The 13,099-nt window shown below is 37.0% G+C and overlaps 1 protein-coding gene across 3 annotated transcripts in view; it reads right to left on the reverse strand.

The window, feature by feature from the left end:
- Positions 1–806: 806 nt before the first annotated feature.
- Positions 807–13,099, reverse strand: part of Octbeta2R (Octopamine beta2 receptor) — a 195,403-nt gene continuing 183,110 nt past the window's right edge. For all 3 annotated transcript variants that reach the window (XM_083140834.1, XM_083140835.1, XM_083140833.1), the window contains exon 3: positions 807–8,225. In XM_083140834.1, the coding sequence (XP_082996960.1) occupies positions 6,880–8,145 (1,266 nt within the window). In that variant the 5' untranslated portion in view covers positions 8,146–8,225 and the 3' untranslated portion in view covers positions 807–6,879. The remainder of the gene's footprint in view (positions 8,226–13,099) is intronic.

The raw sequence follows: 13,099 nt of genomic DNA on the forward strand, positions 1-13,099 counted from the left end.
TCTGAATATAGTAGGCGTTTCTTCTAGCGGTTTCATTACGTATGACGTCAGAGGTTCAAGGTCAATGTGGGCGAAGCTTGTGATTCTGTTCACAGGCGGAAAGAATTTTTCAGTCAGAAGAAAAATAGTTTTAGCAGAAATATCCACTTTCCAGGCAAATGGCATCCTACACCTACAGGGTGTCCCAAAAGTCTCCATAAAGACCATAGGAATAATGTACATTCTTTGCAGGCGAGACGCCAAGATATTATTGAGCCCTGATTAGCGCACCAACGTATACAAATTTCATGGCGGGAACTGTGCTGAATTCTGGATGGCTGCCATGTTGAGTAGATTACGAGAAACTTTATTTTTAGTTGACATTTTCTATATGTATGGAGACTTTTGGGACACATTGTAGAAAGCTAATTATATTGTGTAGCTAATAGCAGAAATAATGTTCAGTTTAGTACTCGAAGAGAATAACCAAAGCCAGATTGCAAAAAAAACCGTAAAACAATATGTTTTCATATTCTATCATTTAATCCAAACAATAAACTATTCCAAAGTTTTTAAAATACCAAAATATAATTTTAATGTTAATTCTGTGACTAAAATTTCTCCTTAGCATTTACAAGCTTCTTCAATAATGTGACGAAAGTTTAAAACAAAATAAATATCAATTCAGTACTCCAACTGTATGAAATGTATTTTGTATTTTATTCTGTGTTCATTTTCTTCTTTTACTTTGTGACATTTGATTATGAGCGTATGTGTAAAAGTTCTGTACTTTGGAATTTTATGTAAATAAATAAATAAATCAGCCTGCAGTCCATGATTGTAAATAACAGTGCACACACAAACCACCCATCTTGCTACATGTGTTTGGTGTTATCTTATTGGTTACGAAAATAATACCTAACAATAAATAACCGCCAGGCCAACACACTAAAATAGATAGAATCTGAAAGAGATGTAGTTAAACTTGATTTAAACAAAATTTTCCTCTTCACACTTACAAATAATAATCTCCTTTATTTGCAATGAAAGTGTGACATTGTCGAAGGTACTAAAAGAACATACGAGTATTACAAATGAGCATCTCGACATAATCTGTACAACATGTACAGAACAATACGGCACAAATACCTCAAAATATCTAAACGTTTACAAACACGCATACAAACATACCATACATACACAAAATACAAACATTTTCAAGCGTTTGATTTTCCATTGACAATGGCATAAAATATTTTTTTTAACAAAAGAAGTTTTCCTTCTTGTTTTGATTCTTTTCATATTTACACATACTACAATAATATATATATTTATACATATATGTACACAAGTTTTCGTTCACCAACATCGACACAGAGAACATGAGAATCGCAATTTACACCACATTTACATAACGTGTGTCCAAAGAACTGTACATTGGTTCGACTCTGAATGCCATATACAGACTGGAAAGTTTATTACACTAAATACAGCAGTACAATTTTTACGTGCTATTTACAGAAAGGCACTGAGAAGGTGGGTAATAAAAATCTTAGAGCACATATATAATTACACGGACTCTAATGTTAAATTCACTTACCGATTCAATTCATACTATTCTTTAAAAAGTAGATTAAATATACATTTTACCATTAATTTATTTCATTCTTATTTTCCGTAAGAAGTTATGGGTATAAAACAGAATCCAAATTGCTAACGTAAAATTATGAAATTTTCGGGAAGATGTTTAAATATGATTTTTCCAACCGGATACGTCTCGTTAGTTGTAATGTTCTGAAGGGTTTTATAACATTGAACTTGTAAATTTAATATTCGATGGACTCCATTAAATAATATTTCTTATATTGTTCAATATACGATGCATATTTCTTACATAATTTAATGTCACTGCATTGTTGCTAACAGCTGCAAAGCTTGTAATAACACAAAACTCTTTGTACTAAATTCATAATAAAGAAGTAAAAATGGACTCGCCCGTTTAAAATAAATATATAATTTACATTGCAGCTGTTATAAGAGGATTGAGGAAAATTCGAATAAGTAATAATGATTTCATTATTGATTTCCTTGAACAAAATATCGCGAAATAAAAACACACACTGCATACAAACTTAAAATTATTAATAAACAAGGTTTTAAATGGTAATAATCACTCGCGTGAATTTTGATTGATATGTTAATTCATTTCAGCGGTGCATATTAATACGCTTGAAAAAACACGTCAAAATTTTCTCTCTCTTATTTTAACAACAAACAATAATTGACTGTATTTGTTTTTGTATTTCAGTAATTATATAATTTTGTTTCGTTACCAAACAATATGAATACCCTGCAACTACAATTTGGTCTATTCTCACTAGTGATGCTTCATTCTATTTACATGACTGCAACAATGACTCGACAAACTAACTAACCATTACAGTATCATATGTAAAATTTGCATCCTGGAAACAATAACATTCAGAAGCCAAACTAACAATTAATTGAAGTGCCTGTACATTATTGATATAAAATTTTAAAATGATCTTGTAATGTTTAAAAGAGGAAAATGCTTATATAGAGTCGATTATATCTGTTAAGTCTGCTGTACAGTGGGATCCATGAGTATTACCGTACAAATTGTCCATGACTATTTTCATTATTTTTTTTTCTTACATCCTGTGTTTTTTTTAACCGATGGATTTTTATGTATGCTGCGGCAGAAGTTGTTAACAGCTTGTTTTGAGTTTTCTTTTCATTTTTGAAGCTCTTACTGGGTCAAATAAAGTGCACGAACATGCTGATGGACAATTTGCACGGTAATACTCATGAATCCTACTTTACGTATTTGAAGTTAACTTTATGCGCAGTTAGGGTAATTGAAGCTGGACCTGGATGTAAGTGAGATGCAAACCATTATGTACAGTGGGATCCATGAGTATTACCGTGCAAATTGTCCATGACTATTTTCATTAATTTTTCTCTTCATCCTGTATTTTTAAGCGATGGATTTTTATGTATGCTGGTGCAGAAGTTGTCAACAGCTTGTTCTGAGTTTTCCTTATTGAGTCGAATAAAGTGCACGAATATGCTGATGGACAATTTGCACGGTAATACTCATGGATCCCACTGTACTAAAACCAAACCCGGGGCCTTTTGATTTTAAGGCGACGACGTTACCAGTAAGCCATCAGAAAGGTACGCACTTCTTTCCTGGTAACCCTATGTGCCTATGTAGTGTATGTCTTTTGCGAAACTATTACTACATACACAGTGAAGTAAGCCTCGTCGCGATTAGCCAAGAGTGGTAAAAGCCCCGCCCGCGCCCTTAGTAAGTTCCGCAGGGGGCCATGGCTTTTGTTGGTGTGTATTGGTATTATTCATGTTTTAACAATATCGCCCTGTAATCAAAATATACCAGATTCGATTTTTCAGTGGTGGCATATTTCAATTTCAAAGCATTCCATATGTATCTATTTATACTAAACTTTTTCTTTGTAGTCTTTGGCAGTCTGGAAAACTATATTATTGCAGGTTTATTTTATATCTCGCTCGAACTTTTTCTGCTTCTTGGTATATGACGATGTCATCACTTTTCGTAATAATCAGTAATCGCTTTTGGAAGGCACGCGCCCCCCCCCCCCCCAATCTACCAATTTTAGTTATTACATTCGCTGATAGATCAGGATGACTACGGAGACAAATAAAGTTGATTTTTACAAGCAGGAGTCAAATAAAAATCTTAAAAGTCCGACAAAAATTGTGTAATAGTCTTACTTTAAATTCATACAAGGTATCAGTTTACAGAACAGCTTCAAGGCTGCAACAAGTGAACTTCAAAGCGCCATTTTTTTTTCATTTTCAAGATGGCGTCTCCTTCACCCATTTGCACCAGTGAAGAGCAGTGGAAGCCTAGAACGAAAATAAATTCTACGGCAAATGAAAATTCAATATAGCTATGCACGTTTACCACACTATTAAGTAAGATGGGAAGAAATTCGACAATGGCCTCAGTTCTGAAGGCAGATGGGTGGAAAGATCGCAGTGGCTCATGTGTGACTGCACATCCATCTCAAAGGTTCTTCTTTATGAGGTATATGGACATTTGAAATTATATGTAGATCAGCAAATTAACTATGTTAATATGCAGCAAACGTGTGCAACCATACGTGAAGGAATATACTAGATAAAAAATAAAGACAATTTAAGTTCATTTGACTCTCCTTTGCATTTGTATTAAATTGCCGGTTTTTTATTTTCATCTGATAAGAGCGTTTCAAGGCTTGAACATGTCATATGCACCATGTTACAATAAAGTGATGTTTAGCACAATATAATATGTAATGAAACAATGTGTTTGTCAAGTGTTAATTTACATAATCTATTGAATCTTGACGTGAATCAGTATTTGTAGTGTAAGGCAAAAGTAAATTATTGAGCGTTTGCACATTAAAACAAGTAGAGAATATGGATAGACTGTGTGTGTATTGTCTGTTCACTTATAGCACGTATCCATCTCAATATTTTTATATATAATTACTTCTAATCCTGAAAATAATAATGAAATGAGGCTACAGCTGTTAAAAATCTTGCATAATCACACAATATTTATCCACTTACAGTACATTATAAGTGGATATTTAAAAATATAACCAATTGCGCAGTGATGGGGAGCCATTTATATGACTACAGTAATCACATAAGTATCTATCTATGACACACCCAAAAATTTGCGGGCGTTGATCATGACATGAATTTATATTACAAAAAGTTGAGCACGAAACAAGATTTCGCACGCACGCACATACACAAAACATTTTTACATACATACGTACAGACGATTTTTTTAACCAAAAATACATAACATTTAAGATTTACATGTTATTTACATAACTACATACCGATGCAGAAAAGTAAATATATTGACTATTTTATATTTCTTTAGTCTCGTCAAAATATAACTATTCCTCATATAACTAGATATAAGCAGCTACTTATGTAGTGTCCCTGCTTGCAGACACTTCGTGGAAAAGTTTGTGCAATATGATAGAAGGTGTCTGTTACAGACTCTTCTAGGAAATACATACTATGTATTTACAACACAATTATTTTATTCTGTACTTGAAGTTCCTTCAGCAACAATGAGGTATCTGTGTATAAAAATGTCCATTGTATGAATCTTGTAGTAACGCATTTTATCTTTACGTTTTTTTTACTTTCCCTGTAGGATAGAAAACAGACACAATACGCAAACGAATGGCAAATATTAATGAAGATAAAATCGCTCATAATAAATAGCCGAAACTGAATTTAACATATAATTATTGATTATGTTTTTAGATATATTCTCAGTACTATTCACCAAAATAGTGGCATTGATATTACAATAAGAAACTATTTAACGTGTTCCTTCAAAAGATGCAATAGTGAGATAAAATTCCAACAACTATCTTCTCATTGTTGTTCATTCAATCACAACAAAAGTGTCCTCCACGAAAGCTTAATTATATTATTTATCTTCCCCACTAAAATAAATTCCGCTACACAACAATACCGTTCAACTTGCAATTACAACTACACTCATCAAGTGAATTTCCTAATGATATTTATCCAATTCTAAAAATATTCTACATAATTTCCCTCATTTACCATGTACAAAAAATGTTCTCCAATCAAAAAAGAGTAAATTCATTTCATATATCTAGTGCCAGAATGTCTAACTTATTTATGCTTTGATTTGAGACATTGTGAGTGTGATTTTTCCCTATTTCAATCTACGCTAATTTAAGAGAAAGCTTTCTGTGCTACTGCTATCACTTAATTCCTTCGTAAGGAACCTACCTAGCTTTTTCCAAATCTTCAATAGGGAACATTTCAGCGGATATGATAATGTGTAAGAAAATAGTATAATATGAATATTCTTTCATGAACTCTATTAAATTTATTATCATATTACATCTAGGCATTTATACCTAAAGTAAAATGTGCATGAAGTATAATATACTTATTTAAAGTATATGTATATATTCTTGTAAAAGAAAATATACATATCATATCCTTGGACTAATTGCCCATTACTATCACTTCTTTCTTGTGCTCTAAAGAATAAACTTTTCTAGTTAACATTGCATTTAGTATTTAATTCTTGTGTAATCTGTATACAATCAGTACACCTGTATCCTAAACTGCAACCAACATTGTTAAAAATATATATTTTATACACACCCAAGACTTTAGACAAAAATGCATTTTATACACAATGTATGTCGTCCCAAATATTACTCTTTTATAGAGTATTGTCAATGCAATGTGCCAAAAGTATTCTAACAATTACTTCTGAATATTTTGTGCTCAAATATTGGTAGTTAAAAGACGTAGCTACTGAATGTGGAAATATGCCCAATTAAACTGCTGTAGTTTTCCAGGAAATTTCAATTAAGTTTACAGCCCATGCTTAAACTTACTTTGACCCAGCATAATTTCTAGGTTGAAATATGATCTGTTGCTTCCAGTTGAAAAGAACGGCGTACAAACACGTTGTATCAAATTATGGTTTACAAACTTGTGAAGATTCTATATTCACAGTACGTACAACGACCATTTTTTTCGTATAGTTTCCATAAAATTCCCTGACTTTTCCTGGTTTTCCATTATTTCCAAGTCAGTCGAAATCCTGTGAATCTTGAACTTCATAATGTAATATCATTGTCGTTAAAACACATTGTGCTAGATTGAAATGAAAATGAGATATGGTGAAGAAGAGAACTTAAAATGATTAATTTGTACTAAGTAGTCTCTTCTTTAAACAAAATGCTCCACTTCTAACGATCTTTGGTTTGCGCGCGCCGCTATTCTGGTGGTAGTTGTACTGAGGAATACCATAATACCTTTACCCACAAATCACAGACTGCTTCCAAACTCACTCGAACGTCTTCTGTCAGAAGACCTCAGATATGTTTCGGAGTATATACTCCTTGTCCTGTCGTCGTATCTCAGGCTTGCCCTGCGAATGTCCAGGGCCTCCAGATCCGAGGGGGGCCTGCGACAGCTGCAGAACGCGCACTGCAAAGTGTTCTTGAAAGCCTCCCTGAAGTCTCTGTTGAAGTAAGCGTATATCAGAGGGTTGAGTGTCGAGTTGAAGTAACCGATCCAGAAGACCACGGCAACGACAATGTCCGGACAGTAGCACGATTCCCCGCACAGCGATATGGACACGTACCACGTGAAGAACGGAAGCCAGCACAACGTGAAGGCACCCATGATGATGCCAAGAGTCCTTGCAGCCTTGTGTTCTCTCTTCATCTTGATGATGCTCCTCTCTTTCGTTGGAGTAGAGTGGATGTCCTGGTGGATCTCGTGGAGGGTCAAAGCTTTCGATGACCCACCGGTCATCTCGCCATTGTGATCGCGGCTGTTGTTCATGAGCCTTGCCTTACCGATCTGTATGTGGAGTTGCTTTTCCTGGCGGTTGGCTTCGAGAAATATCATCAGGTATGTGAACGCCATGATGGTGCAAGGTATCCAGAAGGATATCGAGGAAGATATAATGGCGTACGCTTTATTCACCTTGAATTCGCACTTGTCCGGGTGCTGCTCGCGAAACTTCATGTGTTCGTCCGTCGTGTACCACCCCATGAATATCGGCACGAAGGATATGATGGCTGGGGACAGCCACACGTTCAACAACATCACCGCAACGACTCTCTTTGTCATGTTGATAGGGTACCTCAGAGGCTTAACGATGGCATAGTAACGGTCCACACTGATGCAGCACAGGTGAAGTATGGACGCTGTGCAAAAGTACACGTCCAGAGAGTTCCACACGTCGCACATCACATACCCGAACACCCACTTCCCGGTGATCTCCACACTCGCGTTGAACGTCATGGCGACGATGGCCACCAACATGTCCGCGAAGGCGAGAGACACCACAAAGTAGTTGGTGATGATGCGAAGCTTCCGGTGCCTCATCACGCTCACTATCACCAGGAGGTTGCCGAAGAGGGCGGCGAGGATGATAAAGACCATTATGAAGGTCTTCACCACCAACGTGAAGGTGTCCGTCCATTGTGCCTCCGTAGGGGCCACGGAAGCTTCGACGGAATCGCTGGAGTTCAAGGAACTGTCTGTAGCTACGAAGAGGTCCGTCTTGTCGTCAGGGTCCATCCCATAGCATTGATCTCTGCAGGAAGCACCGTTAACTCCTCACCCAACCTCCACGTGGCTCAATCTCAAAGTCGTCACACCTGAAAATATGACCTTATTGTAATACGCAAATTATCAAAATTGTAACAAAATTAGTTGCCCAATACAACAATGATCAGACATCGTATTTATATGTAACAAAACAAGTGTTAGAAATATAAATATATACGAGGGTCATCCAGAAAAAAGGAACGTTTTGGTGTAAACATAGTACAATGATTGTATAAACAAACTGCTATCACGCTATGATAAGTATGGCCAATATGTGGAAAAGTAGAGTGAGGTATGTAGTTTCTTTCTTCTGGATGATCCTCGTATTTACTTTAAATGGCTAAATACAAGGAGTTTAAATCAGGTGAGCGTGGAGGCCAGGTAATTGGTCCACCTCTACCGATCCAACGACCCAGTGGCGTAAATAACACGCCCGCAACCCCCGCTGTGCGGGGGGGGGGGGAGCGGCGCTGTAAGAATGATAAATTAAGAAACACCGAGAGTTGACAAAAGTTTTCCTTTCGGCGTTAAAATATATTTTCAACCAAACATATTTTATTTCGATGTTCTTACAACTGAAACAGAAAATGTTAATCACTAGTAAAGCAGAAAGCGAAATACCAGATTAGAAGAAATCCTTCGTTAGCTGAAGAGTTCAAGTCATTGATTACGTCACCGTGTATTAGAAATTGTAGTGAATCAAGTAAACAACAGATTTCAGAGTTTGAACAAATCAAAGAATACTTCACCTTTTTAAGCCCCACCGCCCTAACGAAATACAGCGATAGTCAGTTAGTGGAACTCGCTACTAATTTCTGGGAGATATATAAAGAAGAAGAAGATGTATCTTGCACTATAGCTACAGAAATTGTTTGTTTTCGGAATGTAGTGTCAACTGAAATCAAAAGAAGAAAGATGTCAACATCAGCGCAGTTGCAGAATTCCTCTTGGAAGAAAAATATTCTGGCTAGCAGCATTTCTGACGTATGGACTGCTTATATGCTGTATTTGACCCTACCTGTGATGTATTCATCAACTGAGAGGTCGTTTTCGAATCTAAAATTGATCAAAAATTACTTGAAGAGTACAATGGCAAGAGTGAGATTGAGTCGACTGGTGCTGATTAGCATCGAATGAGATCGGGTTCGAAAACTGGACTTGACCAAATTAGTAAAAGAATTTGCTTCCATCTCATCTGGGGTACTGTGAAGAACTGTGTGAGAGACTACCTGTGTTATGAAAGCCTAAAACTCTACCTGTCTTATGAAAGCCTAAAACTCTGAAACCTATCTTAATATATAAACTATTTTCGTTATTTACATACAATTTCTTGATTTGGTGTTTGTGATGTAGTTATTTGAACAATTAACCCTGCGCGTCATCGACAAGTTGATTTAAAGGCATTAGTTGCATTTTCCTCTGTGGCACATATTGGCCTTGTTTAAATACGAATTATAACAATTAGAGCATAAGGGGAAATAGTGGTCTTGTTTTAATATGTAGTAGCTCACGGCTTATGCTCTTCTGGTATATTTTGTTTCGTTAATATTACGAATGAACGATTAGGTAGTCGTAGATTATTAATTAATAGCGGGATGTTAAGATGTATACCGAGATTAGCCCTGTGATGATTTATGTTAAGAATTACTAATATGGCAGCCTAAAGATAATCAATTATTATTGGGCCATCCTGTATATACTTAAGTCTACAAAAAATGAAATTTTAAGTACCGCCAATGAGAACTAAAATGAAAAAAAACTAAGTATATACTAAGTATATACATACATACATTTATATATGTAATAATACTTACATACAACTGATATGAAAAACATCAATATCGAAGAGTTATAGAACATAATATAACAATTAACCATACAGCTGGACAAAACCACACATAATTTTGTACTACAAATGTAACATTAAAAACTACGATCAAATGTTGCATGAGAGTATAATTTCTATATTCAATTGCCTTTGTGTATACCGTGATTGACTTCTCATTAATAAAAATAAATGAAAGAAGATAAAGTGAATTTGTACGTGAATGCGACGAAATATTAGTAATCAGGAAGAATATACAATTAGGGCCCTCTACCTTTCATTGGTACAATAGAGCAATTTAATCAGACCAATCAGAGAGCAGAATTAGTTCCAGATTAAGGCCCAATGCATCTAGGGTGACTTAGATATTTTCGCATGAGAGGAACATAACAACTTTTATAGAACGCCAGTTTGTTACATACTCGACGGGTGAACTTGAATTACCTAAGGGCATGTATCAGAAGTCCCTTACCAGAACTTGTAAAATCCGCAGTTATGTATTTTCAAGGAATTTGATATGGGCGATACAAAATAGGCATAGGGAGACACCTTTTGCAGTATGTCACGTGGACGGCCGCCATCTTGGTTCCGCCATCTTGAATTCAACTATTTTATTTAAAATGATAGGTGGGGCATGTGATACATGGCCATAGGCTAGAATTTTGTCAGGATGTCAAATCTGAAATCAGATATCATGTAACTTCATTTAGTGAAAAGTTATTGGCAACTGAAAGTGGTGTTTATATGTTTGTTGCAGGTGCTGAACCATGCCGTTAACAACTGAGGAACGCATCCTGATCGTCAAACTGTGGGGTGGGAGAAGTGCCCGTGCAGTGGTGCCGATTTCACTGTCTTGGACAGACCGCGTAGTGGACGACCGCGGACAGTCACGGATGAAGCAACAGCTCCGGCAGTGCTGGCCTTCTTCTCGACTTCACCGCAGCGAAACACACATCGTATAACAATGCAATGTGCTATGAGTCACAGTTCAGTGTACAGGGTGCTACAGAGGCACAAGTAGCATCCGTATGAGGTGCAAATGCAGCAACACCTCTCCGAGGACGATCCACATCGCCGCGTGCAGTTTTGCGAGTGTGCTATCGCGCAATTACGGCTAAATCCAAACGTCGCTATGCAGATACTCAATTCCGATGAAGCGAATTTCTACGTAAATGGGAGGTGAATAGGTACAACATGCGCTATTGGTCGCATGGCAAACCCGCATGGACAGATCCCTCCAAAATGACCGGTGCAGGCAAAATTATGGTGTGGGCAGGCATATGGGGAACACGGATAATCGGTCAATTTTTCATTCAAGGAATTTAAATGCGAAACGATACCTGGGGATGCTTCAGGAACAGATACTGCCAGCTCTGATGTCGGAAGATGGTACATTCCCCAGGTTTTTTCAACAAGATGGTGCGCCTCCCCATTGTGGCGTCCAGGTGCGTCAGTACCTGGATGAACAATTTCCTGGTGCATGAATTGGTCGACGTGGGCCAGTGGAATGGCCTGCCCGATCACCAGACCTCACTCCAATGTACTTCTACCTTTGGAGACACGTTAAGGCTATGGTGTACGGTGTGAAAATTCGTGAACTTCGTCATCTGGAACAACGTATCATGGCTGCCTTTGAGCAAATTTCACCAGAAACCTTGCTCGGTGTCCACAGACATTGGGAGAAGCGTCTGCACACGTGTATTGCCCAGCACGGACAACATGTGGAGCAAATTCTGTAACAGATACACATCACTTTCAGTTGCCAATAACTTTTCACCAAATGAAGTTACATGAAATCTGATTTCAGATTTGACATCGTGATGAAATTCTAGTCTATGGTTATGTATCACATGACCCACCTATCATTTTAAATAAATCAGTTGAATTCAAGATGGCGGAACCAAGATGGCGGCCGTCCCCGTGACATACTCCAAAAGGTGTCTCCATAGGCCTATTTTGTATCACCCATGTCAAATTCCATGAAAATACATCACTGCGGATTTTACAAAGGGTGGTAAGTGACTTCTGATACACCCTGTAGGTAGTGAATGTAATGTTGTGAATGCAGGCAATAGTTGTATTAATTTCCAGTTACACCACCACAAATAAACAACATAGACGCGATGAATAAGTCTGAGTCATGTATATTATACAGGGTGTCCACAAAGTCCCTCCCTCATTATAAACCTTCGTAACTTCTGAAGTTTTTAAGATAGAGGAATGAAATTTATGGAAAAGTGTGGGAAAACGCACCAAGTTTCCTTGGGTTCAGGTTCCATGTCAGTGAAAGAGGAACTTTGTTTAAGAAGTTAAAAATGTGTTCAAATACGCAAAAGCACAGTGTGTGCTACATCACGAGACATTTAACAAAAACTGTGCGAGAAGCTCAAGGCAATAGGGAATGTGTCTGATCTTTGTAAGTTTCATCAGTTTCATCATCATCGCTCACTCTCATCTTCGCGATTAGCCAAAAGTGGCAGAAATGCGAGTTAAAGTAAACAAAATCAATCAACCATTACAGTAAAACCTCGTTAATCCGGACTAATGGGGGGGATAAGTTGACCAGTTTAACGAAAGTCCGGATTAACTGAAATAACCTAAATGAACAGTAGAAAGTGCATTAAAACTCCGTTTATAGCAACAAAACACGTTTATTATCGTGTATTTAAAGGGCATAGGCCTAAATACACTATACAGTATAGTACAAAGTCTGCGGGAAACAGAATTTCATCAGTGGTTGACTGCCTCTTCTTTGGAAAGTTCTCTTGTTGACTTCTAACTTAATTTAAAACCTTGCATTCTGCATTTTTTTTACCTTACCTTTTGCCTGTCCGGATTAACAGAAGTCCGGCTTATCGGGATCCGGATTGACAAGGTTTTACTGTATTTTGTACAATATTTTTTCGCTTCTTTTTTTTCAAGAATCAAGAGCTGTTCTCTACTTTTCTGCAATAGTATCCAAGTTTCCCCAGCGTACAAAGCATAGGCGTGCTCACGGGAGGACGGGGGGTAAGGGGGGCAGTTGCCCTTCCTAATACTCTCTCTCAGAAATTTAGTGTAGACAAATCTTATTGCCTTTATTAAACAATAGTATTCTCT

The sequence above is a fragment of the Lepisma saccharinum genome, chromosome 19 (genome assembly GCF_977018435.1).
Source record: "Lepisma saccharinum chromosome 19, izLepSacc3.1, whole genome shotgun sequence".
Lineage (NCBI taxonomy): Eukaryota > Metazoa > Arthropoda > Insecta > Zygentoma > Lepismatidae > Lepisma > Lepisma saccharinum.